Below are 19,957 nucleotides of genomic sequence, written 5' to 3'. Positions count from 1 at the left end.
AATTGCAGATTTACCTGTGCTGAGAGAGGAGGCGGTGCAACGGCGATCAGGGATAGATGGTGAATGGTATGCGCAGAAACCTGAAAGGCGTGGTAGTGCATTATGCTCTTGCAGTAGGAACGCCCATGCCCTCAGCTTTCCGTCGCGAAGGCGGATGTTCACTTCAGAGGCCTTATTAGCGAAACCTCGACAGTTCCACTGCACCACCACCGATGATGATGCGCTATCCATGACGAGGCCGAAGAGCTTCCACGATGAGGGATGTCACCTGCTTCATCAGCGCTAATATCTTGTCCACTGTCGGGGTAGTCACGGCTAACAGGTGGTCGGCACCTGATTGTGGGTCAGTGCTTACCCTAGGTGATTCCTCTGATGATTGCTCCCGAGTTATGAGAATTCTTCGAGAGGATTGAGAACGACGCTGTTCCCGGCGCTGGGTGAGTTCGTCTATTCGGCTGCGAGCCTCCGCGATTGCATTGTCTAAAGCTGTGTCTTCATCTGTAGTATCCACATGTGATGGATGCACTGGACGTTTGGGCGTACCATTTGATCCGGGAAGGTGAGCCGCTTGTGCATATGTACGCTGGGGAGGATACGTATGGTGAGCAGCAGGCTCAGATAAAGGAAGCTCAGGGAAGTCGTTGTCGTCACATGCGAGAGCTGCAAAGCGATTACTTGTAGGAACATCCATTTTTGCAGGCGACTTGTGAAACTTCTTCGCTTGCTTCTTCTTTGGACAAGCGGGGGAGCGAATTACATGGTCCGGCGTTTTGCACAGGGCACAATGAGCTGTTGGTTCATTCATGTCGGCCACAGCTGCTGGATTAGGGCAGGTATTTTGCATATGTCCTTCCCTAATCCAGCAGCTGTTGGCAGTTGCAGCCCGAACGATAACGAAATTCAAACGGCCGCAGCAGGCAATGCGTTCCGCGCAAGGCAGCCGATGCCGCTGTGATAGCCGCCCTAAAGACCGCCTACAAAAGAAAATAGATAACAACCAGCAGGGAGGGGGCGGAAAAATGCAGTTTTTAATTCGGCGTGGCAGCGACCGAGCGTGAAGAGCGATGCCTCCTGCTGCTTCCCAATACACTCTTGTCGGCTTCAGCCCGGACCTCGACTGGAGACCTCTGAGTTTCGTCAAGACCGTTCCGACGAACAGGGTGTGCAGTGCCTGTGGACTGGTGCGCAAAAGGACCGCGTTGCTGTCCTGCATGCACGTGCTGTGTGACTCCTGCTACGAGCAGTGTCACCAAGAAGGCTCCCACGTTTGTCCGCTCGACGGCCATGAGTGGCGCGACGAAGACGACGTCGACTGGAGGGACCCCCCTTCAGAGCAGCTCCTGAGACGAGAGGTTAGTCACAAATCTTCCACCCTTTTCCATTTGTCTTGAACCGTCATTTCCCCCCTTTTTTTTCTCGTAAGAGAGAGTTTTAAAATGTCTACGAAAGGATTCACAGCGCAACACATGGGACAAGAAAGGAACAGACGAAATCAGTCGCTTTGACTGCTCACCAAAAAGCTGGCCTCCGCTCTACTTTAGTACCATGTAGCGGGGTGCCGCAGTAGTGCATTGTTCGCCTGTTATTTTCTTGTCCCGTGTGTCGCACTGCCTTTCTTAAATGTGTGCCAACTTGCTTAAGTATCTTCCTTAACTTGGGATGTCCAAGCATCGCATTTAGCAGCCTATAATATGACCAAGCATTGCATTGTACCTACCCCACGAAAGACTGGTTTGTGGCATCGTTCCAACATAGTGACGGAGTTAAGAATATCTCATCTTTAGTATAGCCCGCGGCAGTGATAGGTCTGCAAATTTTCCGCGCAGGGAAGCACGATTGGTCTTTTCCATTTGCGCTTTTCACGACAGAAGTTTTTTTTTTTTTCACTTTCACCCAAAATAGCATTCTTGATAACAAGTGCTACAATGCAACTTTGCTGTCGTTTTAGTCTTCCTGCAAGCTGTGCTTTTAGTTCAGTGGTTGGTTCTTTTTGCGCTTTGTTGTTAGTTAGGAAACAGTCTAACGGAGGAACAAATGCACCCTCATTATGCAGTAAGAGAAAGATAATTTATCTCGCCTATTACGCTGTCACCAATGGCGGCTGTGGTTTCCAGTGCACGTGGAAAGCTGCTGACAGGACTATGATCTCTGAAGCTACAGCTTTCTCTGCGAGTGCGTAATCTCGTTGGTCTTCCACAGAGCAAGCCGCGATAAGGCGTTGAACAACTGGTCGGCTGGCGGTAGCCAAATACTTTTAAAAAATGGCTAGCTTACCTTCCATTGCAGTTCAAAGCTGTAGAAAAGTGTGAATAATGCTCCTCGCGTTTTCAGTGTATTCTGATTACAAGATATACAGGGGGTACAAACAAGCAGAAATATGGAACCATAAAGGTGGACCGAAACTCTTGAAGGTTTCAACCAAAGGGGGAGAGGTATTCCTGCTTTAATAAGGTCACACTTGCCTTTATAGTGGCCTTGAGGCTCTAGTCGTAATTATAACTTTATTAAGAACAGATATATAGCAGTGAAAATTAACTTGTCACGCGCAATAGTTTATTGGATATGTCATGTTATTTTGTATTGCTTCTAAACAAAACGGAACGATTGTTGCAGAACGTTCTTATCTGCGAATATCCGAGAACTAGATTTATGTTCTGCCTTAATTGGCTTTCACAGCCCGTTGATATGAATGTATGGAAGGCTAGATCAGATAGAATAAAGGTTGGAGGGAAACCTCCGTTAATGAAGCCCTAAAGGCCTTAGGAAGAAAAATATATTTGTCTGGTTTTACACGACCAAGTGAGCCTTTTCTTTTTGCTGTCGCGGCCCAACGCAGTGTGGTACAGAAGCACAATGGAGTGCGGCATTTTGGTAAGCATAGCTGCTGGGTACTGCTGTTAATGTGGAGGTACAAAGGTACTTATTTCGAGGTTGCCATACTAACGCAAGGGCATTAAGCACGCCGTGCCGCAGAAACCTGGAGTCGGCATTGTGAGCGAAAAATCCCAAGATGCATCTTGCGTCTTTGAAAACGGAGAGGGATGTGTGCAATCGTTCCAGAGGCCACCGAACGTCGCTGGAAAACTGTGACGTCATCGCTCGTTTCGAACAAGGAAAAGGCGTGCGCTTTCTGACGTGCGTGTCGGGCCCTACGCCTTGTGCCTGCCATGTGTTGACTTGGACAACAAGCAGTGTTCTTCCATGTGCAACCGACAGAGAGAGAGAGAGGGAAAAAATTGTGGCTCCAATCCACGCTGTGAAGGCAGTTGCACAGCGAAGCTGTAAACCGACACGCAATTAGGCATTGCGACACCACTTGAAATTTCACATGTGTCTCTACAAAGAGTGAAACCAGAGACAAGTGAAATGTACTTGAACTGTATGCAGCATGCCTGATTTCAAAGCAGATATGCTGTTTGCTTCAATTTTTCCTGGCGCTTTTTTCTTAAGAAAACGAAACGAATGCGCAACCGTCATATTTACAGGGAAACACGCGGCGAGAAGAAACGCGCTTCGCGTTGTTTCCCGGCGCCGTTATCATACATTACGCGGTTTGCACTTCAGAAGATTGCTTCGAATAACGCCAACAACTTTTGAAGCAGCTGCAAACGTAATGTTTACAGGAATGCGTAGTTGTAATTGTCGGCACCGTACGTCGGAAATATTACTTCCCTTACGGCGTGGTTTGGGTGTCCACCCAGGCATGAGACAGGCGTCACATCCTTTCCTTAAAACCAATTTTCATTTCATTTTCATTGCCTTACGGCGCGGTTCGAGTGTCCACCAAGATATATTTCTTTTCCTTAAATTGACCAACGGGGTAGGCGTTAGCGGAACGGAATATGGCGTTCCGTGGACTCCTTGGCAACGCTGGAGCACGCTGTCGCGTCCAGTTTTTGTTTACGACAACGACACGAAAATTACCTTGGACGTTAGAGGTATGCACCTTCGCTTCAAAAATGACGCCCTTGGCTAAACTGGTATCATGCCTGCTTCGTGCGTGGCACGGCTACTAAGCAGTAGGTTAATTTCATGCTGGTGTTTGATGTCATGAGCATTTAATTTGCCCTGGTCCAGGATTTGTGTAAGGTACTAAAGTCTCATTAGGAACACGGCAGGTTACAAATTTTGTGTTAAGAAATCGGCACACGACTGCTTCTATTCGAATCCAAACGTTATTTGTTTACACGAGTGCCGAACTGAAAAAAACCATCGGGTATCGCATTCCATCACGGCTACTGCCTCGCATGTGGTCACCTGAATTCTGTCTAATTGGCCATTCTCTATGCGAAGTGAGACCACTTTATTTATGTCGCTTAGTAAACATCTATACAGTCGAGAGGTACAGGCCAATCACAATGTAACTTTGCCCGTATAAGAAGCAGGCATTCCAACACTAACCAACAACGCAACAGGGATAGGAGTAACAAATTCGCTGTCATTATATATGTACACCGCCTTTCGCATGGGTTGAAGAGCGTGCCGAAACGGTACTAAATTGGCGTCTTAACCGCTCCCTTGAAGCTGGCCTGGATATGTGCACTGGTGCATCATAAGCTGGCAGCACCAAACCGAGGTGTTTACAAGGGGTGCACTATTTTCCATGAGAGGCAGTTCGTAACTTGAGGTGTAGGTTTAGTATATGAGAGCAATTTATCATGCGTAGCCTATAAATAGGGCAGACAATACGATGTCTGAACACACGCCTTCCAGAAGACAAAAAAATGCCGAAAAAAAAAAGACCCAGATTCCCACGTTGTCAAGCACTTTCTCACGCACCACGGGTGTTCGGCAATATTAAGTACAGAAATAGTATTGCACAAACACGGGGATAAGATCACGCGGGAGGTTGTGGAATCATATCATATCGCTAAAAACATGGTGACGTGTATCAGCAAACGAACAAAAGTTCTCAGAGATAATGAGTAGTAGTAATGACTTTATTCATAGAAGTATATGGATGGGTCTCGGTGTAGAGCCACTCTTCACATGTTTTGATGTGGTCTGTGGCTCTTGTGGCAGGGTTGGAGCCCCTAGCCCAGGGCCCCACTGAGTCTTGCCGCCAGGTAGACTTTCCGGACCAGTCCTGCCTGGACCGCCGGATTCTCGCTGGAAAGCATCCTCTCTCACTGCTCCGCACTCGGGATTCTGTTTATTGCAGCCGCATTTGGTCTCTTTTCACACCACGTTGTGTGAATTGACGTGGATTTGTCCTCGCACCACGGACATTTGCTGCTATATAGCCCTGTTTGTAGCTGTCTCCAGTAGACCGCTTCCTGCTGGTGGAAGATTTTTGTGAGGTGGGAGATATCTAATCCTGACCCCCTTATAGTAATCCAGAATTTCTGAGTATCCTAAGGGCACTGCTTTTGCGTCAGGCTGCTCGAGGCTGGCTTGGTTGGAGGCTCGGTTTGTAAGCTGTCGAGCTCTCCTATCCGCCTCGGCATTCCCCGCGATGCCTGTGTGTCCCGGTGCCCACATTATTATGTGTTGCAATTGTTTTTCCTTCGGCGGTAATTTGGCTGTCTTTAGGATGTGGAGCGCTGCCCCCCCCCCCTATTTTGTCAATCATGTAGTTTCTGCAAGCTGTTTGCGAATCTATTAGAGTTATTAGGGACCTTTGAGCACGGTAGCCCTCTGCCGGCGCTAGGGCAATGGCAGCCTCTTCGGCCTCCTCAATCGTGCCATCCCATCCCTGATAGTTGCGCTGGCTATTTCTTTGAGCTCATGATTAATTGCCGTTGCAACCGCTCTATTTCTGTTATGTTGTCTAGTTCTTCCGTATGCAGCCGCATCCGTGTACGTAATGTTTTCTTTTTTTGCTAGGTTCTGTTGCACATACTGTGCCCTAGCTTCGCGTCGCTCTTTGTGCAGGTTCGGATCCATATTTTTGGGAATTTGTGCTACCCTAATTGTTTGCCGCAGTTCATAGGGTATTTGTTTTGATCTTTTTATCTCTGACAGTGCACCCTCGTAGCCGCATCGCTTGAGCGGCTCGGTCCTTGTTTTAGTCTTTTGTAGCCTCTGGAGCTGAGCTACGAGTTGGGCCTCCCTTAGATCCTCAAAGGTGTTATGCAGACATAGAGCCATTAGCTTCTCCATAGAGGTTGATTTCGGTAGGTGTAGCGCTGTTTTGTATGCTTTCCTAAGTATCGTGTCCGCTAGCTTTATTTCTGCTTTGTTGCAGTTGTAGTACGGTATGATCTTTTTAATTCGGCTAACCAAGAGGCTCTTTACAAGTTTAAGCGTGTCGCTCTCCCGCATTCCGTTGTGTTTTTCTAGAGATCCTGGTTATCATGCGGGTGACCTGTGTCGCCGAGTTCTGTATTAGTCTAAGTGCCTGCGTGCACCTTTGGTTGGATTGAATCCACATCCCTAATATTCTGATGGTTGTTATTTCCGGTGTGAGTTGCCCTTCTAGATAAACATTTAGATTTAGTTCTTTTGTTTCCGGTGCCGATCGATTGAGTATACCTCTCCAGACCCTTAGTAGTTCTGATTTTTCCGTCGAACAAGCCAAGCCCCTGTGTATAACATAATTTTCTACGCACGTTGCGGCAGCCTGCAGTTTCGCTTCCTTTCGCTGAGTGAGCTCTCCGTGACCAACACAGTGATGTCGTCCGCATACATTACATGTTTTATGCCTTGTATGGTTTCTAGCTGTCTAGCCAGCTTAACCATTGCTATGTTAAAGAGTATGAGTGAAATCACTGACCCTTGCGGCGTTCCCGTATTGGGGGTTTGAAAGCTCTTGGACCTGATTTCCCCGAGCCCTATTGTAGCCGTTCTATTTGTGAGGAAAGCTCTTACGTATCCGTTGATTCTTTTCCCGCTGTTAAAATCGTCCAGGCCTGTTAGTATGGCTTCGTGGCTAACGTTATCAAAAGCTCCCTTTATGTCTATAGCCATGATTATCCATTCGCCGCATCTGGGTACTTTGGTTAATATTTCTTTTTTGATCTGCAGGAGGACGTCTTGCGTGGACAGTTTTGCCCTAAATCCATACATGCTATGGGGGTATAGCTCGTTTTCCTCCATGTAATCTTGCACCCGCCTAGTTATAATTCTTTCACATAATTTCCCCAAGCACGAATTTAAAGATATCGGCCTGAGGTTTTCTATCTGCAGTGATTTACATGGTTTGGGAATCATTAGTATTTCCGCGTGCTTCCACTCTTTTGGAACAGCCTGTGATTCCCATAGCTTATTAAAGTATTCGGCCAGCTCTTCAATCGTTCCGTCGCTTAGGTTACGGATGAGTGCGTTCGTGATTTTATCCGCCTTGGGGCTGTATGTTTTGTTGTGCTTCTAATTGCTGCGTCGACTTCTTCCATAGTCATGGGTTTATCTAATTCTTGGTTTTCCTGTCCTGGGTAGTGTTCGGTGTACGCTGCTCGGTCGCTGTTGCCGAAGCATTTGTGCCTAACTTTTTCTAATAATTCCGAATCTGGACCTTGAAATTGATGGACCAGTCTGTGGATCACCTTATTGTTTTCGTTTTTGGTTTTAGTTGGACCGAGGAGGGCTCTGAGCATGTGCCACGTTCTGGCTGTACTTAGAGTGCCGCAGAGCGAGTTGCTGAATTGCTGCCAATTCGTTCTCGCTAGTTGCTCTGCGTACTCCTCTGCCCTCTTGTTTACTTCCGCAATTTTCGGTTTTAGCTTCCTATTGTATCTTTGCTTTTTCCACCGTTTGGTGAGCCTCTTGCGTGCTTCCCATAGCCTAAGGAGTTGGGGTCCACCTGGGGTGTCTGCTCTGTCCTGTCTATCTCTATGGTGTAGCTGCCTTATTTGTCGTTGAGAATGTTCCCCCATGCCTCAATCGAGTCTATTCCCTCGGTTGGGTTTTCTTTGCATGGCTGTTTGAACGCATCCCAATCCGTAATTTTGGCAGTACCGATTTTCCGCCTGAATCTGCTGGCAGTAATCTGCGTGCTGATAATATAGTGGTCGCTGCCTAGGTTTTCATTAAGGTTTTCCCACGACGTTTGCCCCGTTTTATTGACGTACGTCAGGTCTGGACAGGTGTCCCTGCACACGCTGTTCCCGGTCCTAGTGGGGGTACATCGGTCCGTTATCAATTGATATTGCCGCCAATATTTGCAGTGTTTGTTCGTTTTTCAAATCTGCCGCGACACCACCTTATCGCTTTGTTTGCGACGCAAGACGCGACTAGATTTATCTCGATTGATCGCAGCCAGGCAAATCTGATCCTACGTTGTTCAGGAATGTTCTAGTAACTTTGCGCCCTTTATCTCGAATGTTCGCTATCAGCTTTAAATTGAGCACGGCCGACAGCGGCGGGCATTCTGTTCGACGACCGCCGAGCACGCTTGTCCCTTCGCCGCCGCCGAGTGATTCAGTCCATTTTGGGTGCAAGTCAGCCCAATAAACAGTTCCTTTAGAAGACCCTTTCGTCCGTCTTCATCGCTGCTTCGACTGCCGTCACCACTACGTGACATCTGGTGGAGGTGCTGGGTAACTTCCATGTTCCGGACGCCCCCTTCAAGTCGTGAACCCAGCCCTAAGCGCTTCACACCCGAGGACGAACCAGCAGCTCAGCGAGCCAGCCGACGTCTCCAGGGAGAGCAGCCTGAGTTCGGGAAACTGCCGGACCGCACCAGACAGCGAAAAGACGCTGCTACCAGCACTGCAACCTCGCCAAAGATGTCGACACCGATCATACTGCAGCAGCCGCGGGTGCCGCCAACTTTCAATGGATCCCTAGGCGAAGACCCTGAAGAATGGTTGGACCAATTTGAGCGCGTGGCGTCATTCAACAAGTGGGATGATGAGGCAAAGATTGGACACGTTTTTTTCTCATTGGATGGCTCTGCACGCACGTGGTACGAAAACTACGAGTCGTCCCTTACGATATGGGAGCTATTCAAGAGAGAACTATTGAAGGTATTCACCAGTGTCGTGAGGAAAGAAAGAGCCGAACGACTCCTCGAGTCCAGGATCCAGCTTCCGAATGAGCCCGTCCGCAGTTACGTCGAGGAGATGAAGCGCCTATTTCGCCGCGCCGATCCCGGGATGACCGAGGAAAAGAAAGTTCAGTTTTTAATGCGCGGCGTAAAAGAACAACTCTTTGCAAGCCTCGTCCGCCAGCCGCCAAAAACAGTCGAGGAGTTTATGCAAGAAGCCTGCACGATTGAGAATACCCTCGACGTTCGAGCTCGGCAGTACAATCGCCCTTCCTCTGCCTGTGCAATCCGTTCGGACACGCCGGCCACCACCAGCGACAGCTTGCGGGAAGTTATCCGCGAAATCGTCCGAGAGGAGCTACGCCGATTACTGCCATCTTCCCCACAGCCACAAGCAGCGACTCTGATGGATGTGGTACGGGAAGAAGTGCAACAGGCACTTGGCATCCCGACGGCCACAGAACCCCAGGCCATGACCTACGCCGCTGCAGTAAGTACTGCTCAGCCCCAGCGACAACCCCCACGTCCTCCCCGAGATGAGCCAATCGTTCCACAACGCCGCCTCCCAGCCCCCGCCCGCCCAGCCTATGACCGACGCTCAAGCCCCAGGAAATGCGACGCCTGGAGGACTTCCGACAACCGGCCGTTGTGCTTCCATTGCGGTGAGGCCGGCCATATTCTTCGTCACTGCCCGTACCGACGTATCGGTCTTCGAGGATTTGCCGTTAACGCCCCACGACCACGCTTCGGACAACGTCCGCACGAAATCGACGAGTACCTGCGTCGGGAAGAGTACACGCCGAACCGCTTTTCGCGCTCATCATCGCCGTCAACCTCGCGCTTTGCGTCGCCACGCCGCAGCTACGCAGCCGCGGTACGAGGAAGGTCGCCCAGCCCCCGTAGGGGAAACTAAAGGCAGCAACCTCTGGAGGTGAGGTTGCTCACGAGCTAAACGCCGAAGATCCTCCACCGACCACGCCCCATGAAGACGCTGCACCCGCGACGCCGAATGAAGAACCGACACTCGCTGCACCGACGCCGCACACAATGAGAACCTCGACCACGACGAAAGCTACCTTGAAATCGCGCCGCCACCCAGAGGAGCTTCGACCACACGCCCAACCCGTGACTCGCATACGCGACGAAGCCGTGACCCGACGCCGAGAGCGACATGCAATGCAAGAGCCAGGACCTCCGACCTAGAAGTGACTATCGACGGCCGGAAAGTTACCGCTCTAGTCGACACAGGAGCCGATTACTCGGTGATGAATGGAACATTCGCTGCGCAGCTCAGAAAAGTCACAATGGCTTAGGACGGCCCACAAATTCGCACCGCTGGGGGCCACCTCATTACGCCATCAGGACGATGCACAGCGCGAGTGACTGTCAAAGGACATACGTATCCTGCGACCTTTGTTGTGCTACCGCAATGCTCCCGCGAAGTGATCTTGGGTATAGATTTCCTTAATGAGCATCAGGCGATCATCGACCTGCGATCCAAGCTGATCACGCTTTCGACGGACGAAGCCATCGCTTCGATGAAAACTCGGGAAAATCACGTTGCCCTAAGTGTCCTGGAGGAAGAAGTGAGCGTCCCACCCCGTTCAAGCGTTATCGTGACCGTAGGCGCCACGAAAGCCATAAACACTGAAGCCATCATCGAGGGGAACATGCAGTTGCTACTAGACCGAGGAATCAGCATCGCAAGAGGCATCGCACATTTCCGCAATGGCCAGGCCGAAGTACTGCTGACTAACTTCAGCGAAGAATACCGGCATATTAACAGAGGAACGACCATTGCTTTCTACGACGAAATATCTGACGTACGAGATTCCTTCGCCCTCTCCGACCCCTCCCCAGAAGATCCGCCTGACCAAGAGAACTCGCCCACTTTCGACATCAACCCAGCCCTGCACCGGAACAGACAAGACCAGATCCGCAATCTGCTTCAAAACTACAGTGAGTGCTTTTCGACATCGCCGAAGGTGCGACAGACGCCAATTGCCAAGCATCGCATTATAACGGATCAACACGTCCGACCTCTCCGTCAAAGCCCCTACCGTGTGTCTCCGCGAGAACGACAAGCCATCCGGGACCAAGTCGAAGAAATGCTTCGCGACGACGTCATCCAGCCTTCAAACAGCCCATGGGCGGCACCGGTTGTTCTAGTGAGAAAGAAAGACGGCGCACTTCGATTCTGCGTGGATTACCGCCGCTTGAACAACATAACAAAGGACGTCTACCCCCTCCCCCGCATCGACGACACACTGGACCGCCTCTGCAACGGCAAATATTTCTCATCGACGGACCTCAAGAGCGGCTACTGGCAAATTGAGGTCGACGAAAGAGATCGCGAGAAGACAGCATTCATAACTCCGGATGGGCTGTTTGAGTTCAAGGTGATGCCATTTGGTCTCTGTTCCGCACCAGCGACGTTTCAGCGAGTAATGAATACAGTGCTGGCAGGCCTGAAGTGGCAGATTTGTCTGGTATATTTAGATGACGTCGTTGTCTTCGCCTCGAACTTTGAAGAGCACCTCAAAAGACTTCGAACAGTACTAGACGCAATCAAGTCGTCTGGTCTAACCTTGAAAGCAGAGAAATGCCACTTTGCCTACGAAGAGCTGCTGTTTCTAGGCCACATCGTTAGCAAGGAAGGAGTACGCCCAGACCCGCAGAAAACAGCTGCTATTGAACAGTTTCAACCGCCGGCCGATAAGAAAGCAGTGCGCAGATTTCTCGGACTATGCGCATATTACCGACGATTTGTGAAAAACTTTTCGCGCATCGCCGAGCCCCTGACCCAACTGACGAAGGCAGACGTGCCGTTTAAATGGGAAGCGCCGCAAGCAGAAGCCTTCAAGGAACTTCAGCGTCGTTTACAGTCCCCACCGATCCTTGCGCATTTTGATGAAAACGCCGATACTGAAGTTTATACCGACGCAAGCAGCGTGGGACTAGGCGCCGTTCTCGTTCAAAAAAGTGACGGGCTGGAAAAGGTCATCGCATACGCTAGCCGTTCCCTTTCCAAGGCCGAGGCTAACTATTCGACCACTGAGAAGGAGTGCCTTGCCATCATCTGGGCTACGTCGAAATTCCGCCCCTACCTCTACGGACGGCCGTTCAAGGTGGTCAGCGACCACCACGCGCTCTGCTGGCTTGCCAATTTGAAGGATCCCTCTGGCCGACTCGCTCGTTGGAGTCTGCGTCTCCAGGAGTTTGACGTCACCGTCGTTTACAAGTCCGGACGCAAGCACACTGACGCCGATTGCCTCTCACGAGCCCCTGTAGATGCACCGCCGCTGGACGACGATGAGGACGCCTTCCTGGGACCCATCAGCGCAAGCTCTTTTGCTCAGCAGCAACGCTCGGACCCCAACCTAAAAGGCCTCATCGAGTACCTGGGAGGCAAGGTTTCTTCACCCCCCGCTTCATTCAAGCGAGGACTGTCCTCTTTCTGTGTGCAGAATGAGGTCCTTGTGAAGAAGAACTTTACAGCGAACAAAACAGCCTACCTCCTTGTTGTACCTACTTGTCTCCGCGAAGAAGTTCTACAGGCTTCACACGACGAGCCGACAGCTGGACATCTCGGGTTTACTCGCACCCTCCGCCACATTCAAGACAAGTATTACTGGCCCCCACTGTCTGCCGATGTCGCACACTATGTGAAAACATGCCGAGATTGTCAGCGACGAAAGACTCCTCCCACACGACCAGCAGGATTTCTGAACCCCATTGAACCTCCCTCAAGACCCTTTCAGCAGATTGGCATGGACTTGCTTGGCCCTTTTCCAACGTCAACATCTGGAAATAAGTGGATCATCATAGCGACCGACTACCTGACCCGCTACGCCGAGGCGAAAGCCCTACCGAACGGAACAGCAGCAGAAGTGGCCAAATTTTTCGTGGAGTGCATTCTTCTTCAACACGGCGCCCCCGATGTGCTCATCACGGACAGAGGAACAGCATTCATGGCGGAACTCACGCAAGCCATCCTGCGCTACAGCCAAACCAGCCACCGGAGGACAACTGCATACCATCCGCAGACCAACGGACTGACCGAGCGCCTGAACAAAACCATTGCCGATATGCTCGCTATGTATGTCGATGCCGAACATAAAACCTGGGATGTCATCCTGCCTTACGTCGTCTTCGCCTACAACACCGCAGTGCAGGAGACCACCCAGATGACGCCTTTTAGGCTCGTCCATGGCAGGGATGCCATGACCACGCTAGACGCCATGCTGCCCAACGTTACAGAAGAAGAGAACGTCGACGTTGCCGCCTACCTTCAACGCGCAGAAGCAGCTCGAAGGCTTGCCCGATTACGGATCAAAGATCAGCAGCGGTCCGACGCCAGACGCTACAACCTACGAAGACGCAACGCGGAATACAAGCCAGGAGACCAAGTCTGGGTGTGGACGCCCATTCGCCGCCGTGGATTGAGTGAAAAGCTTTTGCGCCGCTATTTCGGCCCGTACAAGTTTCTTCGTCGGCTGGGTGAACTGGATTATGAAGTCATCCCTGACGCAATGACTGCATCCCAGCGACGCCGCGTACGACCAGAAGTTGTCCATGTAGTCCGTCTGAAGCCGTATTATGCGCGCTAAAGGCCGCTGCATTTCCATTCTCTATTTTCGCAAGATCCGTTTTTTTTTCCCTTACTAGTCGCATTATTTGTTTTAATGCATCGGGTCGATGCTTCTTTGAGAGGGGAGTAATGCCGCCAATATTTGCAGTGTTTGTTCGTTTTTCAAATCTGCCGCGACACCACCTTATCGCTTTGTTTGCGACGCAAGACGCGACTAGATTTATCTCGATTGATCGCAGCCAGGCAAAGCTGATTCTACGTTGTTCAGGAATGTTCTAGTAACTTTGCGCCCTTTATCTCGAATGTTCGCTATCAGCTTTAAATTGAGCACGGCCGATAGCGGCGGGCATTCTGTTCGACGACCGCCGAGCACGCTTGTCGCTTCGCCGCCGCCGAGTGATTCAGTCCATTTTGGGAGCAAGTCAGCCCAATAAACAGTTCTTTTAGAAGACCCTTTCGTCCGTCTTCATCGCTGCTTCGACTGCCGTCACCACTACGTGACAATATCCCGTGGCTTCCGCCGCTTCTTTTATATTCTTGCCTTTTTTGTCTGCGCTGCCATAGCCCCAGCTTGTGTCTCCCACTATTACCAATTTGTTTCCTTTGGCTAGGCTGCTTATGCCGTGGAACAGTTCATGGAATTTCGTGTCCCTCTGTTGTTTAGGAGAGCTGTAGATGTTGGCTACGAAGATGCTGCTTCCCTGCTTTTTCTTTCAAGGAACTATCTCTGTAATTACATTTTCTATTTCCGTGTCGGCTAAGCTGTTGTGCATGATTGCGACTAAGTTGTTACGTATGAGCGATGCGGTTTTGTCGCTTTCCAGGTACACATATGTCGTGTATCCTTGCAGCGTTGGCGTTAAATTCGTTTCTTGTAACGCTATTACATCGGGTTGGGTTAGTTGTTTGTTTATGAATTGCTGTAATAGTTCTCTTTTTCTTATATCCTCTGCAGTTACACTGCCATATTTCTAGCTTTTCGGTGTTTTGACTGCCTTTAATTGTACTAGCCATGATTAATATTCTAGATTTGAATCCTGCAGTGGGCATCCAGCATTAAATTTGTCCTTTACCCCTTTCGTTATTCTTTGTTTGCGCTGGCTGCGTGTTTCGGCATCCATCATTCCCATGCGCTGTTCTATCGCTTGGAATTTTTGTTGCATGTTTTCTTGAATTTTGGTTATCCCTGCTAGGTCCCCTGCCTTAGCTGTTTCGATTTGTTTTTGCTGCTCGGGAGATTGAGCGCGTGCCCTCTGCCCTAACTTGACTCACAAACTTGTCGAGTTTTCTATTCTGCTCTTCTATTAGCTTGTAACAGCCGCTTAGTTGCAGTTTAAGCTGTTTAACTTCTTCTGTTTCTCCCTCTTGCTAGGGCTGCTGTTATGGTCATTGTTTTCGTCTCCCGAGTGCGGAAACAGTGGTTTGGGAGGGCCTGCCTTCCAGCTCACCTTGGTGCCTCCGCCCTGGCGGGGTTGTCCCTTCTTTTTCTGCCACTGCTGCTGGCTACACTTGATGACCGGGCCCAGCGGCGGGAAGGAACTCCTCCGGGACCTGCTCTCGGACTGGTGTATCAGCAAACGAACTGTAGTTATTCGAGATAATGAGTTTGCAAATCCTGGATACAATCTGAGGGCTCAGTGGATTGTATATTGTTCGTTGTCCATGACCACACTAATTCTAACTTTTCCTTTTATGCAATTTTTCGAGACGCAAATGCGCATCAATTGTATTTGACGTCAAATAAAGTTAGCTGAGAGTCAGCGCTCCTTGTGTCGTCTTTACTTTCGTCCCCGTCGTTATTTGCGCTGTTGTTTCATAATGGACAGATACCCGCTCTTATTTTAAAACAAGATTTAGAGATATCGGACCGGAAACTGTCGCCGCCAGGTTATTACAACCGGTAGAGTTTTCTTAACATTCTTGGTTTATTCATTTCAGGTTAAATGCTGGAACGCAAAACACGGCTGCGGGGCTGTGGTGCCTGCTTCCCTGCTCTCCGAGCATTTCCAGCGAGAATGTCGACACCACTCTGCTAGGTGCCCCAAGTGTTCGGCCTCGGTTCTTTGCAGCGATGTGTGCGCACACCTGAGATCGGACTGTGCAACTCCGTCGACGCCTGTTGGACCAGAGTCCGGCCATCAGCTCAACAACACGGAAAACGCAGCACTTTCAATATCATTCCAACAACTCATTGAGGAGCCGGCGGAGGAGACTAGAGCGCATCTTGGGCAGCTGGTTACTGATGTTCAGTGCCACGGTGATAGACTGAACGAAATGTCCCACGGGATAAACAATTTTAAAGAAGAGCTCACAGGAAAATTGACCCAAGCAACGAGTCAAATTCAAGCAAGTGTCACAACAGGTGTGCGCGATATCGCCAGTGATAACGAGCGGTTGAAAGAGCAGATGATAACGCGGAGTGATAACCTTTCGAGCAACCTAGACGCACTGGAGAAAAAAATTAAGGATGAGTTGGCGGCCGCAGCAAGACAGAACTATGACAATTGCAAACTAATTCTAGGATCAGTTCGTGAAATAGAAGGTGAAACACTTAATAATAGCGAGACGCTGGTCCGCATTCAGACATTGCTTTGATCCGATGAACTACGAAGCGAGCATACGATCTTCTATGTCAAGCGAGTGAAATCGCTCGAAGAAAAAGCGTTGGAGCAAGGCAGGGCTGCGTATGACAGCGACCAGGTTTACCTGTGTGGCTACTGCATGACACCTGGAGTGGAATTTATCACGGATAGTGAATCAGTGCACCTGTATGTGAGGATACGCTTGCATAAGGGTGACAACGACGACGCTGTTGAGTGGCCATTCAAGCACAGAATAAGGCTGGGGGTCATACACCCACGAGAAGGTGTGGCGAGATTCTTCGTTGAAGTTAAGCCACCAAACGAAAGTGAATCGCTACAAAAGCCCGCATCATTCGATTACCTAGCAAGTTGTTTTCTTCATCCGTCGTTTAATCTCGACACTCTCACGCACTTCGGCTACGTGTTCGATGACCAACTTCGGATTAAATGGGAAGTGCTGCCGTGAGCTGCGCTGGCAGACGGCGTCGGATGGAAGCCATTCCTTTGCTCTCGCATCTATCACAGCATTTTTTTGCTAATGCTTAGCCTATCCAGCATTGACACCCTTGTTCTGTCTATTCAATTCCTATCCTGAACTGCGCGCAGTGGACTTGTTTCTTTTGGTCGGGTCTAATATGAATAAATCGCATTGATTGCAAGAAAACAGTGGCCCAATGTCCTTTGGAGAAAGCCTTTATCTCGGTTATTTTTTAAGCAGTTTTTAACTTCATGTGGTTGACTATGGATAACTATACTTCTGTAATTACCCCTGTGTCGGCCGCACCGGATAGAATACAAAATCTTTCTGACAAGTGGTAGTGAAAGTCAGTGAGAAGCGTTGACGGTGCGTAACGAAAAAAAAAAACGGCCTGAGTGCTTCAAAACACGACCTTTATCTTGGAATAGCAACAGGAAGAAATTAGTTTACAGCAAGCAGTAAGTCTACATTATGTTCTTTCTCTGTTTGGCCTTCTGTGCAGCATGTGTTTCAGCGTCTGTGTCGGAAAGCGCAATGCAACAGAAGCTAACCTGCCGCTGGACACCACTTCGGTCGAGAAGAAAATAAAGAAAACATTGAGTTGTCGAAATGCAATCTTCATTTATTCCTCACCTTGCCTTTGTGGTTGAGCCTGCCCTATTGGTGAAATAACAGTGACAGTGTATGATTTTTCGCAGACCGCGAACATTCCTGTTTCAGAAAATGTAGCAATAAGAGCAGTTTCAATATCAGTGCTGATCATACTGAGTACTTAATATTCCGGTCAGTGCTCAATTTCTCACGGTAGTCAGAAGGATCAAGAAGATTACCGAATGGGCGTTTATCGCATTGCCACAAATCCTGGCTGCAACGAACTTGACTGCTTGAATCTCCTTCCTGTTCAACTTTCGTAAGCAGTTCGCGTATCCGCAATGCAAACGAGGATGATTTATTGTTAATACTTGGTTCTACAGAGCAGGTTTCCTAAAACAGGACTTGATAATTATTATTAGGAAAAGTTGGTTCTCTCAATAGTTGCGCAGGTACCGCGACTCCTTCCAAGTTATGGTCAAGATATAAGGGTCACTCCAAGCCAATACGGCCCGGACGTTGCGCTCGATAATCGCAGATAAGTTGAAAGTCCATGAAAACTCACCACAACGAGCTCAATGTAAGCCTGAAATATTCTATCCGGAGAAAATTTATTCTTGGGTGGAGCGCAGTTTGAACTTTTCTAAATGACGTGAAACAAGGCACTGCGCAGTAATTGATAAAATAATATATTAAAGTACGATCCGTAATTTTGAATTACAATGCAGAGTTTCGGTGTTTCTCTGCAATCCGAGTCAAGCATTTTAATGCATTTTACATAATTAGAATGTATATAAAGTGTTGAATTTGCATAAATTCGTTATTTTTATATAATAAAGTTGTGCCTGAAATTGGAAAACACAGTTTTTGCCTAGATTGCTTTCGCCTGTAAATTTTTTTACAACCGATGAAACTGAGTACGTCCAAGTAAAAAAGTACTGAAGTAGCAGAAAATATATACTTCAACCAAAAAATCCCCGATTATTTTACCCTCAGGTATTCCAAGCCAAAATACATGCGATGGCGGTTACGAAATATTTTTTTACAGTGACAAAAAATTTAAACCCTCGCGCCGCAGATTGTCTCGTCTTTTAACGCCACTCCTTCACAAAGTAAGGCACCTGGCACGACACGGTATTTAAGCCCAAGCAACGACTTCAGTTTGCCGTCGCTCGCAGATTTGCATCTTTAAGGCTGAAGACAAGAAACCGCAGATGTAGCAAGCCATTCGATGAACGGTATCATCTGACACAAAGATTTTCCTACTGAAGAAATGCGTCAAGGGAGATCTTTTTCCCATGTGAATATCGAATGAACCCGCTTTGGTATCTGGGAGCCAAAAGGAGAAAACGAGGAAATTAAACGCGCCCCCTCGCCGTGAGCGCGAAAAAGTGTGCACCGGCAGGCACGAAATCCATAAACACAAGTTCTTCATTTATGTCCGAATTATATCGCGTAAAGCGCGCGTCTCGGATCACACGGGACAGAACGAAGTCCCAACTTCTGCGGCAGGTAACGCGAAATACGCCGCGCGGTGATAATAATTGGTTTTTTGTGGAAAGGAAATGGCGCAGTATCTGTCTCATATATCGTTGGACACCTGAACCGCGCCGTAAGGGAAGGGATGAGAGGGAGTGAAAGAAGAAAGGAAGAATTAGGTGCCGTAGTGGAGGGCTCCGGAATAATTTCGACCACCTGGGGATCTTTAACGTGCACTGACATCGCACAGCACATGGGCGCCTTAGCCTTTTTCCTCCATAAAAAACGCAGCCGCCGCGGTCGGGCTCGAACCCGGGAACTCCGGACCAGTAGTCGAGCGCCCTAACCACTGAGCCACCGCGGCGGTGAGGCCTGGTTCAGTTTTCGTGCCATGGGTGAATCAAGTTCCTCTCTAAATTTAAGTCATTTTGCTCTTTGTCCAGACTCTGATGTGAGAGATTGAGGAATTCATTTGTATTTTTATCCTAAATTACCTCGCTTATGCATATGCAGCCCCTGCAGTGATAATACAAAATATGTCCGAAGAATACTTGTTTGGCTACTGCCTGCTCTGATGCCTGCTTACTTTGAACTTCTCAATTCTCAATTCTGTAAAGTTCTCAACGACAACTCTACATTTTGTATAGCCACAGCGTCTACGATACTTAGCCCTGCTGCGTAGAGGCAAAAAGAGAAGACGTAACTTACGGCACGAAAGAATCAACGTCAAAAAGTTTTGTAACCACTACAGTTTCCGCGGGGTAGTTCATCTGTTTCAAAATCTGAAACGGTCCTTTCGTGACATCTTCAATCGCTGTCTCACTACGCCGCCTTTCTATGCCCCCATGTGTCCCGGTTGCTGTAGCCCCGACGGCGCCACAGCCTTGTGGGTTTCCCCGTTTACGTCCCTAAACCAGAGCCATCGCTAAGTACCTTGGAGCAGAAGAATGCTGCGCTGCTCAGCTTGTATCTGGCTATCCAACGCCAGGCCCATGAGCGAGCCACCAAGGTCATCACGAACATCTTCTGATCGCCTAGCGACAGCCTCAAGTTAAATTTTTCTTTATAGGAGTAATAAAGTTTTTTTTTTCCTTTTCCTCTCGCCTAAAGAAAATCATTTGTGTTTAAATGCTAGAAATTAAAGGCAATAAATAATTCAACTACAGCAGCTATCACTTGTATTTCCACTTGAACCACATCAGGGAGAAAGAAGAGGCTGATTATGGTTTGGAACGCAATTTTCTGCACCTTCCGGATAAATGTAATTGATGCATTGATGTTCATCACATGTAACAGTTATTATAGAGCAT

At 48.9% G+C, this 19,957-nt stretch overlaps 1 protein-coding gene across 1 annotated transcript; it reads left to right on the top strand.

Moving 5' to 3' along the window:
• Positions 1 to 1,055: 1,055 nt before the first annotated feature.
• Positions 1,056 to 19,677, top strand: LOC144103586 (E3 ubiquitin-protein ligase PDZRN3-like). Its single transcript, XM_077636262.1, has 3 exons — positions 1,056 to 1,352; positions 15,456 to 15,774; positions 19,565 to 19,677. Exons 1-3 carry the CDS (start codon positions 1,065 to 1,067, stop codon positions 19,675 to 19,677), a joined length of 720 nt encoding a protein of 239 aa, XP_077492388.1. The 5' UTR covers positions 1,056 to 1,064.
• The last annotated feature ends 280 nt before the right edge of the window (positions 19,678 to 19,957 follow it).

This window comes from Amblyomma americanum, chromosome 9, assembly GCF_052857255.1.
Source record: "Amblyomma americanum isolate KBUSLIRL-KWMA chromosome 9, ASM5285725v1, whole genome shotgun sequence".
In the NCBI taxonomy this organism is placed as follows: Eukaryota; Metazoa; Arthropoda; class Arachnida; order Ixodida; family Ixodidae; genus Amblyomma; species Amblyomma americanum.
The sequence above is the reverse complement of the archived record's forward strand: the minus strand, read 5'-3'. Positions and strand labels throughout refer to the sequence as shown.